At 48.4% G+C, this 22,500-nt stretch overlaps 3 protein-coding genes across 5 annotated transcripts in view; 2 read left to right on the top strand and 1 right to left on the bottom strand.

The window, feature by feature from the left end:
• arhgef2 (rho/rac guanine nucleotide exchange factor (GEF) 2) overlaps nt 1–5,370 on the top strand; it is a 31,504-nt gene extending 26,134 nt beyond the window's left edge. Inside the window, exons 9-21 of the mRNA XM_053327862.1 lie at nt 1–40; nt 141–258; nt 505–753; nt 1,009–1,085; nt 2,164–2,336; nt 2,562–2,629; nt 2,745–2,969; nt 3,080–3,157; nt 3,292–3,341; nt 3,902–3,943; nt 4,074–4,418; nt 4,867–5,023; nt 5,113–5,370. The exon at nt 1–40 is cut by the window's left edge and continues 86 nt beyond it. Coding sequence (XP_053183837.1) covers nt 1–40; nt 141–258; nt 505–753; nt 1,009–1,085; nt 2,164–2,336; nt 2,562–2,629; nt 2,745–2,969; nt 3,080–3,157; nt 3,292–3,341; nt 3,902–3,943; nt 4,074–4,418; nt 4,867–5,023; nt 5,113–5,162 — 1,672 coding nt within the window. The 3' untranslated portion in view covers nt 5,163–5,370. The remainder of the gene's footprint in view (nt 41–140; nt 259–504; nt 754–1,008; nt 1,086–2,163; nt 2,337–2,561; nt 2,630–2,744; nt 2,970–3,079; nt 3,158–3,291; nt 3,342–3,901; nt 3,944–4,073; nt 4,419–4,866; nt 5,024–5,112) is intronic.
• A 4,996-nt stretch (nt 5,371–10,366) lies between these two features.
• Nucleotides 10,367–19,230, top strand: LOC128367055 (tropomyosin alpha-4 chain-like). Of its 3 annotated transcripts, XR_008321901.1 has the most exons (10): nt 10,369–10,706; nt 12,330–12,485; nt 13,644–13,777; nt 14,370–14,487; nt 14,760–14,830; nt 16,699–16,774; nt 16,903–16,965; nt 17,448–17,517; nt 17,913–18,309; nt 18,470–19,230. XR_008321901.1 is itself a non-coding variant. In XM_053327854.1 (9 exons), the coding sequence occupies exons 2-9, from the start codon at nt 12,351–12,353 to the stop codon at nt 17,993–17,995; spliced, it is 750 nt and encodes a 249-aa protein (XP_053183829.1). In that variant the 5' UTR covers nt 10,367–10,706; nt 12,333–12,350; the 3' UTR covers nt 17,996–19,230. The 3 variants fall into 3 exon arrangements, 2 of the variants coding, with proteins under 2 accessions (XP_053183829.1, XP_053183828.1); XM_053327854.1 differs by having other exon boundaries at nt 10,367–10,706; nt 12,333–12,485; nt 17,913–19,230; XM_053327853.1 differs by having other exon boundaries at nt 17,913–19,230.
• A 617-nt stretch (nt 19,231–19,847) lies between these two features.
• pmvk (phosphomevalonate kinase) lies at nt 19,848–22,316 on the bottom strand. Its single transcript, XM_053327861.1, has 5 exons — nt 22,064–22,316; nt 21,840–21,903; nt 21,256–21,408; nt 20,793–20,922; nt 19,848–20,172 (listed from the first exon to the last, which is right to left on the bottom strand). Exons 1-5 carry the CDS (start codon nt 22,156–22,158, stop codon nt 20,018–20,020), a joined length of 597 nt encoding a protein of 198 aa, XP_053183836.1. The 5' UTR covers nt 22,159–22,316; the 3' UTR covers nt 19,848–20,017.
• Nucleotides 22,317–22,500: the final 184 nt, after the last annotated feature.

The following is a 22,500-nucleotide window of genomic DNA, read 5'->3' on the forward strand; positions in this document are numbered from 1 at the left end:
AGTGTTCGCTCGAGACAGAAGACTGCAGCAGTTCGTCCGGGTGAGAACGGGACCGAGTGGACCGGGTTCAACTGGTTTGAACTGGTTTGAAGGGTTAGGGTTATTAATGTCTTCGTCTCTCTCCATCCCATAATGCTCAGCGTGTCTGCCGTGGCCCGTTGCTGCGTCGTCATGGCGTCCAGGAATGCATCCTGCTGGTGACCCAGAGAATCACAAAGTACCCCGTCATCATCCAGAGGATCCTCGACAACACCAAAGGTAACCCCTGACCCCTGACCCCTGAACCCTCACATGTGACCTCTGACCCCTGAACCCTCACCTCTGACCCCTGAACCTTCACCTCTGACCCCTCACATGTGACCTCTGACCCCTGAACCTGTCTGTCCTCCTCACACCTCCTCTCACCTGTCTGTCCTCCTCTCACCTAACCCTCACCCCTGACCTCTGACCCCTGACCTCTGACCTCTGACCTCTGACCCCTGACCTCTGACCTCTGACCTGCAGGCAGCGAGGAGGAGGCGCAGACTGTGAGCAAGGCACTGTGCCACCTGAAGAAGCTGCTGAGCTCCGTGGACCAGGAGGTGCTGGAGCTGGACCGGAACAGGAGGCTGCAGGAGGTGCAGGCCCGGCTGGACCCGCGGGCCGAGGCGGAGGTGCGGGGAGGAGGCGCGTTCAGAGGAGGAGAGCTGCTGAGGAGGAAGCTGCTCCACGAGGGGACGCTGCACTGGAAGGTCCAAGGCTCCCGCATGAAAGGTAGGCTGATGATGTCACCTGATCACCTGCTGTGATGTCACTCCGGTGTGATGTCACTCAGCTGTGATGTCACTCCGGTGTGATGTCACTCAGGTTTGATGTCACTCTGGTGTGATGTCACTCAGCTGTGATGTCACTCAGGTGTGATGTCACTCGGCTGTGATGTCACTCAGCTGTGATGTCACTCCAGTGTGATGTCACTCAGCTGAGTGGGAGGAGCTACACACTGACCCTCTCCTCTGTCTTTGTGTCCAGATGTTAAAGTCCTGCTGATGTCAGACATCCTGGTTTTCCTTCAGGAGAAAGATCAGAAGTTCACCTTCGCATCACTAGTGAGTCCTCACACCTCCTCCCACCTCCTCACACATCCTCTCACCTCCTCTCACCTCCTCACACCTCCTCCTCCCACCTCCTCACACCTCCTCCCACCTCCTCTCACCTCCTCACACCTCCTCCTCCCACCTCCTCACACCTCCTCCCACCTCCTCTCACCTCCTCACACCTCCTCCCACCTCCTCTCACCTCCTCACACCTCCTCCCACCTCCTCCCACCTCCTGACACGTCCTCCCACCTCCTCCCACCTCCTCACACCTCCTCCCACCTCCTCACACCTCCTCTCACCTCCTCTCACCTCCTCACACCTCCTCCTCCCACCTCCTCACACCTCCTCCCACCTCCTCTCACCTCCTCCCACCTCCTCACACCTCCTCTCACCTCCTCTCACCTCCTCACACCTCCTCCTCCCACCTCCTCACACCTCCTCCCACCTCCTCTCACCTCCTCACACCTCCTCACACCTCCTCCCACCTCCTCCCACCTCCTGACACGTCCTCCCACCTCCTCCCACCTCCTCACACCTCCTCACACCTCCTCAAACCTCCTGACACCTCCTCACACCTCCTCACACCTCCTCTCACCTCCTCACACCTCCTCACACCTCCTCTCACCTCCTCACACCTCCTCCCACCTCCTCACACCTCCTCTCTCCTCCTCACACCTCCCCTCTCCTCCTCTCACCTCCTCCTCTCTCCTCCTCACACCTCCTCACACCTCCTCACACCTCCTCACACCTCCTCTCTCCTCCTCTCTCCTCCTCCTCACACCTCCTCACACCTCCTCTCACCTCCTCACACCTCCTCCCACCTCCTCACACCTCCTCTCACCTCCTCACACCTCCTCACACCTCCTCTCACCTCCTCACACCTCCTCCCACCTCCTCACACCTCCTCTCTCCTCCTCACACCTCCCCTCTCCTCCTCTCACCTCCTCCTCTCTCCTCCTCACACCTCCTCACACCTCCTCACACCTCCTCTCACCTCCTCACCTCCTCTCACCTCCTCCTCTCACCTCCTCACACCTCCTCACACCTCCTCACACCTCCTCTCACCTCCTCTCTCTCCTCCTTTCAGGACAAGCCTCCCGTGGTGTCTCTGACTAACCTGCTGGTGAGAGACATAGCCAATCAGGAGCGAGGGATGTACCTGATCAGTGACTCGTCTCCTCCTGAGATGTACGAGCTCCACGCCGCGTCTAAAGACGACCGCCGCACCTGGATGAGCCGCATCCAGCAGGCTGCACACAGGTACACTACTCTAGTACTCTGTAGTACTCTGTAGTACTCTGTAATACTCTGTAGTACTCTATACTACTCTGTAGTACTCTGTACTACTCTGTAATATTCTGCAGTACTCTTTAGTACTCTGTAGTACTCTAAAGTACTCTGTAGTACTCTATAGTACTCAGTAGTACTGTGTGTAGTACAGTGTGTAGTACTGTGTGTAGTCAGTATTGTGTATTTTGTCTCCAGTTGTCCGTCCAGAGAAGAGTTTCCTCTCATAGAGACCGAAGACAAAGCTCTACTACGAAGACTGAAAGGTAAACACCTCCTCCTCCATCACCTCCTCCTGTGTTTCCTCCTCCTCCTGTGTCTCCTCCTCCTGTGTCTTCTCCTCCTCCTGTCTCAGCTCTAATGTCTCCTCCTCTCTCTCAGCGGACATCCAGCAGAAGGACAGGGAGGTGCTGGAGCTCCTGCAGGAGCGAGTGACTCTGTTTTCAGACCTGATGGAGGCGACAGCTCGAGGAGCAGAAGACAGCACCTCCTCCTCCCGCACCTCCTCCTCCTCGTCCTCCTCCCTGCCCAACAGGAACCTGTTCAGAGCCGACACTCCTCACGCTCCTCAGGCCGAGCCGCTGCTCACCGGCTCCATCTCTGAAGGTAGGGCTCTGATTGGCTGCTACACAGGAAGTGAAGTTAGGGCTCTGATTGGCTGCTGTACAGGAAGTGCTCAGAGAGACGGTCAGCTGACTCTGTGTTTGTGTCTCCAGTGGACAAACTGACCGAGCTGCTGTCGGGAACCCACATCCAGAAATCCACCGTAACCAACGGCAACCAGGAGCTCAGCAGTGAGTCACAGTCACATGACCAACGACCAATGAAAAACTACAACTAGAGACTCTTAATAAATAATAAATAAAACTCTCTCTCTCTCTCTCTCTCTCTCTCTCCCTCCCTCTCTCTCTCTCTCTCTCTCTCTCAGACGGAGACTCGAGTTCACTGAACGGTTCTTTTGAGTTGAGTTCTTCAAAGGTGAGAAACATCACGACCTTTAACCTTTAACCTCAAACACTTCCTGTCTGAGCTCATAACCTACGTTGTCTAATATACTTTAATACTTTAGTTATTTAATCCTCCTGTTGTCCTCAGGTCAAGGAAGGAAGGAAGGAAGGAAGGGAGGAAGGGAGGAAGGAAGGAAGGAGGAAAGGAAGGAATGAAGGAAGAAAGGAATGGAGGAAGAGAGGGAGGAAAGAAGGAAGGAAGAAAGGAAGGGAGGGAGTAAAGAAGGAAGGAGGGATGGAGGAAAAGAGGAAGGAAGGAAGGGAAGAAGGAAAGGAGGAAGGGAGGGAGGAAAGAAGGAAGGAAGGAAGGAAAGAAAGAAGTGAGGAAAGAAGTATGGAAAGAGGGAGGAAGGAAAGAAGGAACAGTCAAAAGAGACAAAGAGATTCTCTGTGAATGAGAACCATCTGAGTTTGATGACATCATCACACGAGGGTCTGAGTTTGATGACATCATCACACGAGGGTCTGAGTTTGATGACACGAGGACAGAAAGGACCCAAACAGATCTTCATCCTTCTCTTTTTGTTTCAGGACCGAAACGGGAACCAGCTGCAGGAGCAGACCTTAAACGAGGTAAAGTTTCATTTAGATAATTAACCTCTGATTGCTATAAGTTCAGTCTGCTTCCTGCTTCCTGCTTCCTGCTTCCTGTTTCCTGCTTCCTGTCTGTGCTCTGAGCATCACCTGTCTGTCTTCTCTACAGGAAGTCCGTCAGCGATTGGTCAGTCTGAGCACGCAGCTGCACGCTCTGCAGGCCGCCGTGATTCGCCAGGACTCGATCCTGGAGCTGTGTTTCAGGACCGGGCCCGTGCTGCCCCCCCTCGGCCCCCCCGGCCCCCTCGGCCCCCCCGCCCCCCGCCTCAGCCGCTCCATGTCCCGGGACGCGGGGATGGACGAGGCGGGGCTGCTGCGCCGGCAGCTGGAGCTGCTGCAGGAGGAAGTGACACGACTGCGTCTGAAGGGGGAGGGGCCGACCAGAGAGGAGGGGGCGGAGCACGGGAGGAGGCGGAGCAACGGAGACGCCGGTGATGTCATCAAAGGAGAACAGGTGAGTGGAAAGGAAACAGCTGATTGGGTTGTTGACAAAAAAAAGGAAGAAAGGAAGGGAGGGAGGGAGGAAGGAAGGGAGGGAGGAAGGTAGGAAGGAAGGAAGGAAGGAAGGAAGGAAGGAGAATATATTAGAGGATTATGGCAAAAATGTCTAAGTGGTGTAACCATAAAAACTTTGGAAGGAAGGAAGGAAGGCAGGAAGGAAGGAAAGAATGAAGAAAGAAGGAAGGTAGGAAGGGAGGGAGGAAGGAAGGAAGGAAGGAAGGAGTCTGAGTCTGATTCAGTCTTACTTTTGGTAAAAAATGGTGCAAATGTAATTTAAATGATATAAAACCAACAATACAATAATTTATAACCCTGATTAGTTTCAGCTCTGACTGAAGGAAACTTAGAGAATGATATACGCTAAGCTAAGCTAAGCTAACCTCAGGTGTGTCTCTCAGCAGGTGAGCAGGAGGCGGGGCAGCAGAGAGCTGGAGCTCCGCCCCCTGGCCCCATTGGCCAGCCAGGAGCCCGACGACCAATTAGACGGCGTCCAGGAAGGAAATGAGGATGAAGAGGAGGAAGTGGTGAAGATCTCTCCTCGCTCTGACAGCCCCAGAGGTAGGACCGATCAATCAATCAATCAATCAGTCAGTCAGGGTATTGATCAGTGTTTGGTCTCCATGGTAACGTGACCTCTGACCTCTCAGACCTGCAGGACATTCCCGAGGAGAGCGAGTGCGGCGCCGACCCCAGTTAACGTGATGTCACCGTGATGTCGCCGTGACGTCACAGAGAGGACCAGGAAGAGCTCAGGCTTGTGTGTTTGGGAGACGACGACATCACTTCCTGTTGATGTCTTAAAGAAGAAGAAGATTTTTTTTATTATTATTTTTAAACCAAATCAAAACGATCACAGCTGCCGTACACAGGAAGTTCAAACCATGTGACCTGTTTACATCAGAGCCCATAGCCCCGCCCACAGCTGCTGGAGTGGGCGGGGCCTCCGCTGAGAGGAGGGGGGGGGCGGGGGGGAGGGCGAGTTCCCGCCTTTAATTTACTGCAGGATAAACTTAAAAATGTCTGCTTCAAACAAACAGCTTCACACGTGAGTTTCTACCTGAGAAAAGAAACTTTACAGCAACTTTACAGACTTTACAGCAACTTTACAAACTTAACGGAAACTTTACAAACTTTACGGAAACTTTACAGCAACTTTACAAACTTTACAGCAACTTTACAGCAGCTTTACAGACTTTACAGCAGCTTTACAGACTTTACAGAAACTCTACAGACTTTACGGCAACTTTACAGAAACTTTACAGAAACTTTACGGCAACTTTACAAACTTTACAGCAACTTTACAGACTTTACAGCAACTTTACAAACTTTACGGCAACTTTACAAACTCTACAGACTTTAAAGCAACTTTACAAACTTTACAGAAACTTTACAGACTTCACGGCAACTTTACAGAAACTTTACAGACTTTATCGATACTTTATCAGATCCGTTTTTATTCTCCCCTGAAGAAGCGGTTTTTCACTTCCTTACTTATTTAATTTTAAACACAGTTAAATGTTTTAGCCTCCACCCGGCCGACCAATCAGAGCGCATAGCTGTCAGCTGTCATAGCCGTTTCTATGGCAACCAGAAAAAGCCATAAACCAGCTGTTCCCCCTGCAGACGTTAACTCACGTTTAATACGTTTAGGGTGTAAGTTCGTCACACTGCGAAGGGTTAGGGAACAGGAAGTGGTGCCTGATGATGTTGTTACCACGGTGACCATCGCTGCGTTATACTAATGTTGAGACACTAACTCAGCTGGTTAAAACAGGAAACAGGAAGCAGCGACGCCAACGTAAACGTGGCGTTGGATTGTTTCCGAAGAAGTTTGTTTGAAGCAGACTAGCGGTCTCCACACTACACTACCCAGAATGCCTGTGGTTCTGACCAGGACGCAGCCTCGCTCTGTTATCATGTTGAAATGTTTTTTATATCTTTTGTGACGATGAAACCGTTTAAATCGTATTTATAAACGTATAGTCCGACGTTAGGATCGTTAGATTAGAGAGAAAAAAAAAAGAACCTGAAACCAAAAGTCATATTTTTTAAATTTCAGAATAAAACGCGTGAACGTAGAAGTTTTAAAATAAAGTTCACCAGTTTTGCCTGAAGCTGTCTGTTAGCTCATTAGCATGTTAGCGTGGCTGTGTTATACTTGTCATACAACAGGAAGCTGGATCAGCCAATCAGCTCGTGCGTTACTGAGACCCTGTGGAGGGCGTAACCATGGATACGGGACCCAAAAGCCAAATAATCAGCCTCCTGCTGTAGCGACCTGGACGTTGCTCTTACATACGTGATTTTGGGCCTATAGAGCATGCTCAGTAGAGACTTCCTGTTGGTTTATCGGTAACTTGAATGAAGTAAAATAATTTAATCATGAGACTTTTGTTGCATGTTAGAAATAAAAAGAGATAAAAGGCTTCCTGCTGCAGTACCGCCTCTCACCACCGGGGGGAGGGGTCGCTAACGGACACGGTTGCCATGGACACCACTGTGTGATGTCCGGGTTAGTTGATGCTGGAAGATTCTGCTGAACTGAATTTACTTGAGAAGCTGCAGAAGAAGAAGAAGAAGAAAAGAAGCTCCAACAAAAAAAAAAAAAAAACATGTTTGAAAACACGATATGATGTAACACGTTTAATATACTTAATATTAATATAATGAAACACTTAAATACGTCCGTCAGCTGTGAGAGTTCAGCTCACTCTGATCCAAACCTCGTTAACCGTCCACCTGCTTCTGTCCTCCACCGATGCTCCACCGACGCTCTGCCACCAGATAGGGAGGAAAACTATCCAATTACCATATGTATATACTAGGGCTGTCAGCGTTAGCACGTTAATCGCGATTAGATTAATGCAATCCATAACGAGTTAATTTTTTTTAAATCGCATTTTAATGTTGCAAGCCTTTTTGTCCCTTCTACTCCCCCGTAGACGGCTAACAGGATTTTAAACATGCAATTCAAAACGCCATTAATCGCGATTAACTATGGAAATTCTGCGATTAATCTCGATTAAAAAAGATTAATCGTTTGACAGCCCTAATTTTTACACATTTACCATTTATAGTGTGAGTGTAAGATGACTAAGATGCTAAAATGCCTCCTTTATATAACTTTAGATTAATATATATATCGGAACAGGAGAGATTCAATTAATCGATTCATAGTTTGGTCTGAAAAAAAAAAAAGGTGAAAAATGATGAATCAGTGTTTGTTAAAGTCAAACATGATTCACTTCCTGTCAGACTGAGGGTTAGGTCACAGTTTGATAATAAAGTAAATTTTTATAAAATGACGTCAGTAAACTAAATATGTGACTTTATGGAAAAGTGATTAAATATGAAATGTTTTAACCTCGTTACGTTTTGGGTTTTCTGACCTTTTACGTCTTTGTGCCTCCTAGTGGTGATAAAAGCTCATTACAGTAAAAACCAGACGGCAGGTTTGAGCTGCTGATCAGACATCTGAGGACAAAAGGACTCGTGTCGTCCTCCCGGGTCAAATTGACCCCATCTCATTTGACTGTTCCTCCCTTCCTTCCTTCCTCCCATCCTTCTCTCCTTACTTCCTTCCTCCTTTCCTTCTTTCCTTCCCCCCCGTCTTTCTTTGCTCCCTCCTCCTTCTCTCCTTACTTCCTTCCTCTTTTCCTTCTCTCCTTCCTTCCTTTCTCCTTTCCTTCTTACTCCTTGCCTCCCTCCCTCCTTCCTTCCTTCCTTCCTTTCTTTCTTTCTTTCTTCCTTCCTTACTCCTTTCCTCCCTCCTTCCTCCTTTCCTTCCTCCCTTACTCCTTTCCTCCTTCCTTCCTTCCTCCCTTCCTTCTCTCCTTCCTTCCTTCCTCTTTTCCTCCTTACTCCTTTCCTGCCTTCCTTCCTCCCTCCTTCCTTCCTCCTTTCCTTCCTTCTGTCCTGCCTTGATCTGAGGACAGGAGGGTTAAAATACAATGTCCTGTTTAAAGACGACACTTAAAAAAACTAACCCAAAAGCTCAGGAGTTTAAATATAAATTTAAATTTATCGGTGGAGCTTCGATGGCGGATCAGAGGACGGCAGGCGGGGGGGGGTTAACGACCACGTTTCAGTCTTTTACTGTCATTCACTGTAACCATGTGTTTGCTGTGATGTCATCGCGGAACCTTAGTGACGTCATCTCGGAACCCGAATGACGTCATCACGGAACCCGAATGACGTCATCACGGAACCCGAATGACGTCATCACGGAACCCGAATGACGTCATCACGGAACCCGAATGACGTCATCGCTGAAGCTGAACCTTAATGAATGAAACAACTGAAAGTAACGGACTGACCCTGAACGCATCGTGAGACTGAAGCTGGAGTCTGTCTATGTGCTGGATTCAGATTTTTTTTTTCCCTCCCTCTCTTCAAAAGAAGTAGAAATGTTTAAAGTTAGTGTTTGTATAAAGATTTGTTCTGCTTTAAAAAAAAAAAAAAGAAGAAGGAAAAAAAAAAGCTTGTAAATGATTTTTTGTGTTTTTAATGTGATTTTATTATTTGTGTGTTTCTGTTTATGGAAATCTGCTCAGCTGGATGATTTTTAGATTTTTAATCTCATTTAAATGTTTTATTTTAATTTCACTTTAAACACAAAGCAGACGAAGACAATGTAAAAAAAAAAAAAAAAAAGAAGATTTTAACATAAAAGTGCTGAAAGTGTGATTTATTTCTCTCTGTGAGCTCCTTGGATTAACCCTCGTGTCCTCCCTTCCTCCCTCCTTCGTCCTTTCCTTCCTTCCTCCCTCCCTTCCTTCTTCCTCCCTTCCTTCCTTCCTTCCTCCTTTCCTCCCTTCTTTCCTTCCTCCCTCCTTTCCTACCTCCTTTCCTCCTCCTTCCTTCCTTGACTTGAGGACAACAGTAGGGTTAACTGAACCTTTGATGCAGGAAGTGAGAGTAAATGATGATCCTGTTTAAATCTGTTATAGAAACATAAACTACTTTAGAAAGCTGCAAAACTTTTATCTGGTTTTATTTTCACACATTACTCACGTTTACAGCTCCTTCCTTCCTTCCTTCCTTCCTTCCTTCCATCTGTCCTTCCTCTCTCCTTCTCTCTTTGTTTCCTTCTTCTCTCTTTCCTCCCTTTCTTCTTTCCTTCTTTCCTCCCTCTCTCCTACCTTCCTTCCTTCCTTACTTCTTTCCTCCGCCCTTCCTTCCTCCCTTCCTTATTTCCTTTCCTCCCTTCCTTCCTTCCTCCATCCCCCTTTCTTCATTCCTTCTGTCCTTCCTCCCCTACCTTCCTTCCTTCCTTCCTTCTTTCCTTCGTCCTTCCTTCCTTCCTTCCTTCCTCCATCCCCCTTTCTTCCTTCTGTCGTTCCTTCCTCTCTCTCTCCTTCCTTCCTTCCTCCCTTCCTTCTTTCCTTTACTCCCTTCCTTCCTCCCTCCTTTCCTTCGTTCTTCCTCCCTTCCTTCCTTGACTCGAACACAACAGGAGGGTGAATTATTTCAGTCTGCAGGTTTAAAGTTTTTTATAATTATTTATGAGACAAAGATTAACACCTAGATCTACAAATCTCTTTTATTCTGAAATTTGATGTCTTTTCCTAAAGTGGTCCAAAATGCACAAAAATTAAAATATTTAATATGTTTCTGGGTCAGATTATCTCCGTATCTATTGCCATGTGTTTGAGTTAAATGAATAGTTAATAGTTTTAATAAGATAGTAGTTATGAGGATTTCTTTTCCAGTTACTGATGAAGATGTTGATGATTATAAAGGGTTTTTATTATTTAACATGTTTCTGAATACACATATATTATTTTATACTTACTTGGAGCATACATGGGCTGAAATGGAGTGTTATTTTATTTTGAAATGTTGGAACCAGGCACTTTTTAGATACGTTTTGAACAACCGCTTTCTGTTGCGTCACTTCCTCTGGAGGGAAGTTAAACCGGAAGGGTGTCCTTTGGGGAGTGTCCAGATAAGGAAGCAGAAGCAGCAGCTCCAGAGAAACACCGAGCCGTAACACTAACCCTGCCCCACCTACAGACACCCTCACCCGGCTACCACAGAGCCTTCACCCCGCTGCTACAGCCACGACCAGCCGGGAACAGAACCGGAACCAGCCAGGAACAGAACCGGAACCGGAACCAGCCTCTCTACTACAGCCAACGGCTAGCAGCTAGTTAGCCCGTTTGCTAACGCGGAAGTGACTCTTGACAGGTGAAGCCGGGCACGAGCCGCAGGTGTGATTTCCTCAGAAGACTCAGGACAGGTAAGAACAGAAGCACTCTGACCCCCCCCCCTCTTTATAACCCCCCCCTCCTCCTCACCTGCTCTGCGTCAGCCGCGAGGGAAGCTAACAAGCTAACACGCTAACAGGGCGGTGGTCCGCTGTTAGCCTGTTAGCATCGGGAGCTAACAGGCTAAAACCTAAAAAGTGTTTTTGTCATCGTGCTGCCGTTGACGTCATAACAGCAGGATTAAAGTTGGTGAATCCCTGAGCATGAAACAGAACTAGTGCACGAGACAAACACTAAATATATTAAAATGTTAAAAGTTTCAGGCTGATCAATAATCTGTAATCAGAGATCGATCAGTTGATGAGCCACCTGTTCATCACCCAGGCCTGAAGACTATCGATTATTGATTATTGATTACCACCTGCTGATACACCTGTCAATTCAGTTCAGTCATAACTAAAGAAAAATAATAGTACTAATATATAATTCATTATTATTATTTATCAGCCTCAGTCTGTAACAAACGTGTCATTTCCGGTTCATCTTTTTTAAGGAGTATATAAACTCTAGTATAGATTTATTTATTATCAGCTGATCATTTATAAAGAGAATAAATATTAACACACATTTTCCTGCAGTGATCTTCAGATGAACATAGCACATAACACATCCCTCTCTCTCTCTCTCTCTCTGTCTCTCTGTGTCTCTGTGTCTCTCTCTCTCCCTCTCTCTCTCTCTCTCTCTCTGTCTCTCTCTCTCTCTGTGTCTCTCTCTCTCCCTCTCTCTCTCTCTCTCTCTGTGTCTCTCTGTGTCTCTCTCTCTCTCTGTCTCTCTGTCTCTCTCTCTCTCCTTCTCTGTCTCTCTCCCTCTCTCCCCCTCTCTCTCTGTCTCTCTCGCTCTCTCTGTCTGTCTCTCACTCACTCACTCACACACACACAGCTAACTGAGCTGTCCAAACATCAGCAGCTGCCAGTGAGACACACTGAGTGGAGATGACTTGACTAATCAACACACACACACACACACAGAGAGACACACAGACACACACACACACACACACACACACACACAGAGAGAGACACACAGACACAGACACACACACACACACACACAGAGAGACACACACACACACACACACACAGGTTTCCTTCCTCATTTTCAACATGAACTTCAAAAATACTCACAGTTACGTTACCAACCGTCTTATTCTTCTTTCCTCCCTTCCTTCCTTCCGTCTGTACTTCCTCCATCCCCCTTTCTTCACTCCTTCTTTCCTTATTCCTTCCTCCCTTCCTTCTTTCCTCCCTCCCTCCTTCTCTCTTTCTTTCCTCTGTCCATCTTTCCTACCTTTCTTTCTTCCTTCCTTTCCTGTCCTTTCCTCCCTTCCTTCCTTCCTTCATCCCTCCTTTCCTTCCTTCTTTCCTTTCCTTTCCTCCCTTCCTCCCTCCTTTCCTTCTTTCTTCCTTCCTCCCTTCCTCCCTTCCTCCCTCCTTTCCTTCCTTCCTCCCTTCCTTCCTTCCTTCCTTGACTCGAAGACAACAGGAGGGTTAAAATAAGAATTGTTTCTTCAATGTGTGTGTGTGTCTGTGTGTGTGTGTCTGTGTGTGTGTGTCAGGCTTTGACTCTAAAGTAATCAGCTGTTGTTGGTCCTCCAGCAGCAGCAGAAGAAGAAGAAGATGAGTAGCGGCGTGAACAGCATCGATGCGGTGAAGAAGAAGATCAAGGTTCTGCAGGGCCAGGCGGAGGAGGCCGAGGAACGGGCGGAGAACCTCCAGAGACAGGTGGAGGATGAGAAGAGGATCAGAGAACAGGTAACGCACGCACACACACACACACACACACACACACACACACACACACACACACACACACACACACACACACACACACACACCTGTTCCTCAGTTAATCCAAATTTGATGGTGATTATGATTTTAGGGGCCAAACGAAGCAATTTTTAATAATAATAATAATGATAGCACACAATAGGAAAGGTTTTATTTTGAAAAGCTTAGACAGGAAGTGGCTGCAGCTCCGTGAGTTTGACAGGAAGCTGAAACACATGGTGAAATGTTTGAAGTTTCCAGCCTGCGTCAGACGATGCTGAGTTTACTGACTGATTATTATAAACCAGGAAGTGATGTGTACACTGTCGTCATGGTAACCAGCTCAGCTCTAATATCTCTGCTCATGTTCTGCTGTGTGTTGAGTTAAGCAACAGATAAAAAGCTGCTGGGAGGGAAAATTAATTAAGCTGAATAGACAAGAAATGCAGCATGATTCTAAACTAGGGCTGTCAAACGATTCATTTTTTTAATCGCGATTAATCGCAGAGTTTCCATAGTTAATCGTGATTAATGTCGTTTTGAATCTCATGTTTAAAATCCTGTTATTTTCCATTTGAAGGCAGTTTTAAGCCCATAATGTAAAGCATTTCTTACCAGAGTGTCTTAACTGGGAATCAATCACGGCTCTGCTGCGACTCCCACACTCCAAAATGCTCCTTTGGTGGAGCTGAGGCTGGCTTGGCTGCACCTGGGTGTTTAGCGTGGAGGTGCTAACTCAAACTCCACGTACTCCGGTGGTAGTTAAACTCCGTTTGACACAGGTTGCATTTTACTTTTGACTTGTCAACTGAAGCGTCTGGAAGTGTTTTAAAGTCAAACAAGCCGTTCAAAAGTCCAGTAGCTCTCTTACTTTCCATCAGCGCGGTAGGTTTACTGCAGGAGGCCACTTCAAAGCATAGCGCTACAGCTAGAGGAGCCGTCTACGGGGGAGGAGAAGGGACAAAAAGGCTTGCAACATTAAAATGAGATTTAAAAAAAGCTCCAGTTCTGTGTGCTGCAGTACTCTGGTCTCTTACCTGTGGACCAGGTGAGCTGATGTGCGCGCTTGTGTGTGTGTTTGTGCGTGCGTGCGTGTGTGTGTGTGCGTGTGTGCGTGTGCGTGTGCGTGTGCGTGTGTTGCAGGCAGAGTCTGAGGTGTCGGCTCTGAGTCGGCGTCTGCAGCTGAGTGAAGACAACCTGGACCGAGCTCAGGAGAGACTCGCCACCGCTCTGCACAAGCTGGAGGAGGTGGAGAAGTCAGCTGATGAGAGCGAGAGGTCAGACACACACACACACACACACACACACACACACACACACACACACACACACACACCTTAGTAGACTTAGTTACTGTCTAAGGGGTTGTGGATTTTATTTTCTCACTTGCTGTCACTGCTTGGGTCACCAGACTAAAGCTGACAGCAAAATAACTCCAAGTTCATTTTGAAGACACAGAGAGCTGCAGAATGACACATAGATAGGATCGGGGGATGAGCAAAACAGGCACTAAGAGTCTAAGGGAGTGCAGAGGAAAAGAGTGAAGAAGGGGAGGGGTGTGTTTGAGAGGCGGCAGGAGAGAAAAGAGGAAAAGCTCTCTGTCAGCACAGAGGGGTAATGGGGGTTAGCAGGGGGAATAGACGGAGTGAAGGAAAGTGTGAGAGTACATAAAAGAGTGAGTGTGTGGGTACAAGTGTCTGCATGTCCCAAGGAATACAATATCAGCGACCGCAGTGATCCTGGTAGGATGGTAGGGTTATGTGTGAACACAGCTGAAGTATATAAGTTTATTGTGTAATATGTGTGTATAATGTGTGTGTGTGTGTGTGTGTGTGTGTGTGTGTGTGTGTGTGTGTGTGTGTGTGTCAGAGGGATGAAGGTGATAGAGAACAGAGCTCTGAAGGATGAGGAGAAGATGGAGCTGCTGGAGCTTCAGCTGAGAGAAGCTAAACAGATCGCTGAGGAGGCCGACCGCAAATATGAAGAGGTAACACACACACACACACACACACACACACACACACAGACACAGACACACACACACAGAGAGACACACACACACACACGTACACACAGAGACACACACACACAGACACACAGACACACACACACAGAGAGACACACACACACACACACACACAGAGACACAGACACACACACACACACAGACACACCTGTACCACACACACACACACACACACACACACACACACACACACACACAGTTGCATATATGAATCCTGTGTGTGTGATTGACAGGTGGCTCGTAAGCTGGTGATGGTTGAAGGAGAGCTGGAACGAGCTGAAGAGAGAGCCGAGCAGTCCGAGAGGTTACCACACACACACACACACACACACACACACACACACACACACACACAACTACACACACACACACACACATACACACACACACACACACACACACAACTACACACATATATACATACACACACACACATGCATGTCTAACAGCTGCATGAATCTGCTTCTGCTACTGCTCAGAGAAAGGAGCTGTAATCAGACTGGTGATGATGTCACTATGATGATGTCACACTGCTTCACTAACTGCTCTGTGCATCCGTCTTTTCTCTTCCTGTCCGTTTCCATGGAAACATGTCGGCCCGCCGCTGCATGCCCCTGCTTCATCTGTCCTGCTCCCTCTCTGTCTGTCACCTGCTGCTCCCCCCGTCTAACAGCAAGGTACGGAGGTTGGAGGACCAGCTGAGGAGTTTCGACCAATCACTGAAGAGCCTGCAGGCCTCTGAGGACAAGGTACTGAGGGTCACCTGATTTCCCCCCCCCTCCCCACCCAGAGGATCACCTCCTGCTTCCTCTCATGACCTCTGACCTTTTATAAGCTACTGCTTCAGCTCCTCCGCCTGCTGCTCTCTGCATGACCTTAAGCTGCCAAAGACACCAAATAACACAGAGACGGGATCACTCACGACACCCGACACCAAATAACACAGACGGGATCGCTCACGACACCCGACACCAAATAACACAGAGACGGGATCGCTCACAACACCCGACACCAAATGACACAGACGGGATCGCTCACGACACCCGACACCAAATAACACAGACGGGATCGCTCACGACACCCGACACCAAATAACACAGAGACAAGATCACTCACGACACCCGACACCAAATGACACAGAGACGGGATCGCTCACAACACCCGACACCAAATGACACAGACGGGATCGCTCACGACACCCGACACCAAATGACACAGACGGGATCGCTCACGACACCCGACACCAAATAACACAGAGACAAGATCACTCACGACACCCGACACCAAATGACACAGACGGGATCGCTCACAACACCCGACACCAAATAACACAGAGACGGGATCGCTCACAACACCCGACACCAAATAACACAGAGACAAGATCGCTCACAACACCCAACACCAAATGACACAGAGACAAGATCGCTCACAACACCCGACACCAAATAACACAGAGACACCAAATAACACGGAGATGGGATTGCTCACAACACCCGACACCTGACACCAAATAACACAGGGACGGGATCGCTCACGACACCCGACACCAAATAACACAGAGACGGGATCGCTCACGACACAGAGACACCAAATGACACAGAGACACCAAATGACACAGAGACACCAAATGACACAGAGACACCAAATGACACAGAGACGGGATCACTCAGTGACACCAAATGACACAGAGACGGGATCGCTCACAACACCCGACACCAAATAACACAGACACCAAATGACACAGAGACGGGATCACTCAGTGACACCAATTGACACAGAGACGGGATCACTCAGTGACACCAAATGACACAGAGACGGGATCACTCACAACACCCGACACCAAATGACACAGAGACGGGATCACTCAGTGACACCAAATGACACAGAGACGGGATCACTCAGTGACACCAAATGACACAGAGACGGGATCACTCAGTGACACCAAATGACACAGAGACGGGATCACTCAGTGACACCAAATGACACAGAGACGGGATCACTCAGTGACACCAAATAACACAGAGACAGAATCACTCACAACACCCGACACCAAATAACACAGAGACAGAATCACTCACAACACCGCACACACACCAAATAATCACCTGACCTCGGTTACCGCGGTGACGGGAGGACTCAGTGTGTGTGTGACTTTTGACCTTTGACCTGCAGTAAGTGTCGAGTGCTGGAGGAGGAGCTGAAAACTGTCTTCACTGGTTCAAAGTCTCTGGAGGCTCAGGCTGAGAAGGTAGGAGGTCATAGGGGGGGAGGGGGGGGGGGGCTTTAATCACCTGACATGTGTTTACCTGCTGGGTGTCACCTGGTCACACCTGCTGCTCTCTGATTGGCTGCTGTGTGTGTGTGTGTGTGTGTCAGTACTCTCTGAAGGAGGACAGGTACGAGGAGGAGATCAAGAACCTGAGCAACAAACTGAAGGAGGTGAGGAAACCTGCTCACTTCCTGTTTACCACCTGTTCACTTCCTGTTTACTGTTTACCACCTGCTCACTTCCTGTTTACTGTTTACCACCTGTTCACTTCCTGTTTACCACCCGCTCACTTCCCGTTTACTGTTTACCACCTGCTCACTTCCTGTTTACCACCTGTTCACTTCCTGTTTACCACCTGTTCACTTCCTGTTTACCACCTGTTCACTTCCTGTTTACCACCTGCTCACTTCCTGTTTATCCCCTGCTCACTTCCTGTTTACCACCCTTTAACATCCTGTTTACCACCTGTTCACTTCCTGTTTACCACCCGCTCACTTCCTGTTTACTGTTTACCACCTGCTCACTTCCTGTTTACCACCTGTTAACTTCCTGTTTACTGTTTACCACCTGTTCACTTCCTGTTTATCCCCTGCTCACTTCCTGTTTACCACCTGTTCACTTCCTGTTTACGAACTGTTCACTTCCTGTCCAGGCTGAGACCAGAGCTGAGTTTGCGGAGCGTTCTGTGGCCAAACTGGAGAAAACTATCGATGGACTGGAAGGTGAGACTCAGAATGACTCCTCCTCCTCCTCTCCTCTCTCCTCCTCTCCTCTCTCCTCCTCTCCTCTCTCTCCTCTCCTTCCTCTCTCTGCTCTCTCCTGTCCTCTCTCCTGTCCTCTCTCCTCTCCTCTCCTCCTCTCCTCCTCTCCTCTCTCTCCTCTCTCTCCTCTCCTCTCCTCTCCTCTCCTCACTCCTCTCTCCTCTCTCCTCCTCCTCTCACTCCTCTCTCTCTCCTCACTCCTCTCTCCTCTCTCCTCCTCCTCTCACTCCTCTCTCTCCTCACTCCTCTCTCCTCTGTCCTCCTCCTCTCACTCCTCACTCCTCTCTCTCCCCTCTCCCCCTCACTCCTCACTCCTCACTCCTCCTCCTCACTCCTCTCTCCTCTCTGTGTTTCAGACGCTCTGACTTCAGCCAGGAACGCCAACATGGAGCTTCAGGCCACTTTGAATCAGACCATGGAGGAGCTCAACTCCTGCTGAACCTCCTCCCCCACCCCCCCACCCCCCCAACACCTCCTCTCTGCTGCCTGAGTTGATGTCGGGAACTGTGGCCAAATTTTTTTTTCCGTTTTCCTCTTTGCTCAACCTGCTCCTCCTTATACTTTTACTCCTCCTCCTCCTCCACCTCCTCCTGGTGGGAGTGAGGGAGGTGCAGACTCCTCCTCTCTCCTCTCTGCTGCCTGAGTTGGGAAATAATGTGTGGCCAAAACATTCCTCTTGCACCTCCTATACTCTTCCTCCCCCTCCTCCTCTCCTCTCCTCCTCCTGGTGGATGTGAGGGAGGTGTTGGGGAGGTGCACATTCCTCCTCCTCTCTGCTCCCTCTGAGTTGATGTTGGGAGCTATGTGGCCAAAACATTCCTCTTGCACTTCCTGCTCCTCTTCTTCCTCCTTGCCCTCCTCCTCCTCCTGCTGCAGGTGGATGTGAGGGGAGGTGTCAGAGAGGAGGTGGGAGGAGGTGCAGACTGCTCTCTGAATGATTCCTGCTTTCACACATTCCTTCTCTAAACCTTTAAGTCACATTTGAAGTGTTGCTTTAATTTACTCCTCATGTCTGGCCCTCCTCCTCTTCCTCCTCCTCCTCCTCCTCCTCCCTGATGTTGCCAACCCCCCCCCCCCCCACTACAGCCAGAGGAAGGCCAGACGAGGATGCTGGGAGTTAGTTATTTTCTATAAGGGATTCTAACAGCAGTGACTTACAGCCATTCCCTCGTTAACTAATTAATGAGCTAATTGAAGAACTAATTAATGAACTAATGAATATTAATGAACGACTAACGAAGCTCTGAGTGTTTGTTTTAACGGTTTGTCGTTACTTTGACTTGTTTTCTTTGCTTCAGTAATTAATAATAATAATTGATTGATTGATTTAGCCGGTGTCCTGTTAGCCAATGATAGAGTATCTGTGTTCCTAGGGGGGCGGGACAAGGGGCAGGGGGCGTGGTTTATGGGATCAGCCAATCACAGTGAGTCATTTCACTGCCAGGGGCCAATAAGAGATCACACAGAGAGACACGCCCCCCCCACCCCTCCTCTACCCTCGCCTATTTTTTTTCCCCAGGCGACCTTTGACCTGATGACATAAATAAAAAGTTTAAAATGTTTTTATCTGGAGGCCGGCGATGACGTCATCGCTGCGCTGATGTCATCGCTCATTGTAATAAATCATGTGACCGCAAGATTTTATAAAATAAAAGCACCGTCACTGGTATGTAGATCCAACATGGCTGCTCGTCTTCAATCATGATTCTAGTGATGAAACTGATTTTATTTTGAAGGAGTGAAACTTTATTGTGAAGGAGTGAAACTTTAACACATCTATGAATATTAATAGATTCATTATTTGTTAATAAAGGAAAAAGCAGGAAATGTAACTTTAATGATTTTACATTTTAATTAAAATCTCCATCTGTATCTGAGCTCACAGGAAACTACCTCACCTGCAGACCTTCAGAATAAAAGTTTCCTCTCATGTTGAAATAATGACGGACAGATGAACAAGAGGGAGGGAGGAAAGGAGTAAGGAGGGAGGGAGGAAGGAAGGAAGGAAAGGAGTAAGGAGGGAGGGAGGAAGGAAAGGAGTAAGGAGGGAGGGAGGAAGGAAGGAAAGGAGTAAGGAGGGAGGGAGGAAAGAGGAAGGAAGTAAGGAAAGGAGTAAGAAGGGAGGGAGGAAAATAGGAAGGAAAGGAGGGAGGGAGGAAAGAGGAAGGAAGTACGGAGAGAAGGAAGGAAGTGAGGAAAGAAGTGTGGAGGAGGGGAAGAACGAAGGGAAAAATAAAGAAAGGGAGGAAGGAAGGAAAGGAGGGAGGGAGGAAGGAACAACAACACAAAGATTGAAGTTTTCAAGTTTAATTTTATTAATGTTCTGAAGTACAAGAATAAAGTTTCATGATTTTAAACTAAAATATAAAATGTTAAAATTTAAAATGTTCTAAGGCAAGTGATGATGATGTCATCGACCTGACGTGATGATGTCATCGACCTGACGAGCTGCAGACCGACTTCACGTCCGATCAGCTGATGTCGCTGCTTCCCGAGCCAGCGTCAGGATTGGCTGCAGCTGCTCCTCTAACGAGGGGGCGTCGGCCTCGTTAGTGATGATCCAATCAAAGTCAACGCCGCTGTCCAACCCGCACTCCGACTCTGCATCGTCCACACCTGGGAGACAGACAGGTAGAGAGACAGACAGGTCAACACACCAGAGAGACAGACAGGTCAACACACCAGAGAGACAGACAGGTAGAGAGACAGACAGGTCAACACACCAGAGAGACAGACAGGTCAACACACCGAAGAGACAGACAGGTAGAGAGACAGACAGGTCAACACACCAGAGAGACAGGTCAACACACCGAAGAGACAGACAGGTCAACACACCAGAGAGACAGACAGGTAGAGAGACAGACAGGTCAACACACCAGAGAGACAGACAGGTAGAGAGACAGACAGGTCAACACACCGCAGAGAGACAGACAGGTAGAGAGACAGACAGGTAGAGTGACAGACAGGTCAACACACCGCAGAGAGACAGACAGGTAGAGAGACAGACAGGTCAACACACCTGAGAGACAGACAGGTAGAGAGACAGACAGGTAGAGTGACAGACAGGTCAACACACCGGAGACACAGACAGGTAGAGAGACAGACAGGTCAAAACACCTGAGAGACAGACAGGTAGAGAGACAGACAGGTCAACACACCTGAGAGACAGACAGGTAGAGAGACAGACAGGTCAACACACCAGAGAGACAGACAGGTAGAGAGACAGGTGGTGTTACCTGCGGTGAAGCTCCACCCCCTCTGTTTCCTGGTGTTTTCTGAACTTTGAACTCTGACACATCGAGTCTGTCGAGGAAACTCCGACCAGAACCACTGTAGGTCTGACAGCCGCCGCGCATCACTCACCACCTGACCAATCAGAGCAGAGCATCACTCACCACCTGACCAATCAGAGCAGAGCATCACTCAGCACCTGACCACCTCAGTGCTTGCTACAGTCTTTCCAGTCAGTTGCTATGGTGTTGAGAGTCAGTTGCTATGGTGTTGCTGGTTGGTTGCTATGGTGTTGCTGACTGGTTGCTATGGTGTTGAGAGTCAGTTGCTATGGTGTTGCTGACTGGTTGCTATGGTGTTGAGAGTCAGCTGCTATGGTGTTGCTGGTTGGTTGCTATGGTGTTGCTGACTGGTTGCTATGGTGTTGCTGACTGGTTGCTATGGTGTTGAGAGTCAGTTGCTACATACCCACACAGGTTGCCGTGCTCCTCTGGTTGCTAGGCGACAGAAGAATCCAGGGTCCTGGCGCCGTCGGTCTTCTCCCCAGCGAATCATATCGGCCCGATACTGTTCCTTATAGAGACCAGGACCCAGCAGCTGGTCCAGGTCCAGACTGTGTTCCTGCAAGACCAGCACACACAACCGGCATGACTCAGCCGTAACCATGGAGACCTAACCATGGAGATGTAACCCTTGAGATGTAACCATGGAGACGTAACCATGGAGACGTAACCATGGAGACATGACCGTGGAGATGTAACCGTGGAGACATAACCGTGGGGACGTAACCATGGAGACATAACCATGGAGGTGTAACCACGGAGACATAACTGTTGAGACGTAACCATGGAGACATAACCGTGGAGACGTAACCATGGAGACATAACCGTGGAGGTGTAACCATGGAGACATAATCGTGGAGACATAACCATGGAAGTGAAACCATGGAGACGTAACCATGGAGACATAACCATGGGGACATGACCATGGAGACGTAACCATGGAGACATAACCTTGGAAAACGTAACCATGGAGACGTGTCAGTGTCTCACCTCAGCGTACTGGTGTTTCAGAGGACCGGACAGACGCAGGATGCAGCAAACATCTGGTCCTAAACTACAGAAGATTAAATATGAAGAATATTATATTAATATTAATATCGATTCAGTGACGTCATGTAAACAGACTAGACTTTAACTTTTCACTGAAAGTGTCAAATATCGATCTGAAGTCAGACGCTGATCAGATAGTAATTGATCGGTGATCGATAGTTTACCGGTTCATGATCAGGTCCGTCACAAAGTCTTTCCCGGACTTCCGTTTCCCGCAGAAGACCAGGACCAGTCCCGGTTCCGAGCCCCGCTGCTCCATCTGTCCTCAGTGATCAGCTGTGATCGATCAGCTGTTTTATACCCGCTGCTCGGACCACACCGGGCCGGTACCGTAACTCACCCAAGAGACAGGAAACACTTCAAAATAAAACTCCTCTCGGACTGCGTGACGTCACGTATCGATATCAAACGGATTGGTTATCGATCAGACGGCGCGTGAAGTTTGTTTGTGGAGAAGAATGAGAGAAATAAAGCGCAGCGCGTTTCTAAAGGACGCCATGTTAGAGGCGTTACGGTAACACGTGATGCTCGTCACACGATGGACTGAACCACTGTAGGAGGGAAGGGGGGGGGGGGGTTATTATATTATATATTCTGTTAA

This window comes from Scomber japonicus, chromosome 10 (genome assembly GCF_027409825.1).
Source record: "Scomber japonicus isolate fScoJap1 chromosome 10, fScoJap1.pri, whole genome shotgun sequence".
NCBI lineage: Eukaryota > Metazoa > Chordata > Actinopteri > Scombriformes > Scombridae > Scomber > Scomber japonicus.

What these genes read in the sequence shown, in the direction of transcription:
- LOC128367055 (XM_053327854.1), top strand. Translation starts at nt 12,351, where the DNA reads ATGAGTAGCGGCGTGAACAGCATCGATGCGGTGAAGAAGAAGATCAAG. An exon ending in AGAAGAGGATCAGAGAACAG is followed by an intron (nt 12,486 to 13,643) that starts GTAACGCACGCA and finishes CGTGTGTTGCAG; the next exon opens with GCAGAGTCTGAGGTGTCGGC. An exon ending in CCGACCGCAAATATGAAGAG is followed by an intron (nt 14,488 to 14,759) that starts GTAACACACACA and finishes TGTGATTGACAG; the next exon opens with GTGGCTCGTAAGCTGGTGAT.
- pmvk (XM_053327861.1), bottom strand. Translation starts at nt 22,158, where the DNA reads ATGGAGCAGCGGGGCTCGGAACCGGGACTGGTCCTGGTCTTCTGCGGG. An exon ending in GAGCACGGCAACCTGTGTGG is followed by an intron (nt 20,923 to 21,255) that starts GTATGTAGCAAC and finishes CTGATTGGTCAG; the next exon opens with GTGGTGAGTGATGCGCGGCG. An exon ending in GGGGTGGAGCTTCACCGCAG is followed by an intron (nt 20,173 to 20,792) that starts GTAACACCACCT and finishes TCTGTCTCCCAG; the next exon opens with GTGTGGACGATGCAGAGTCG.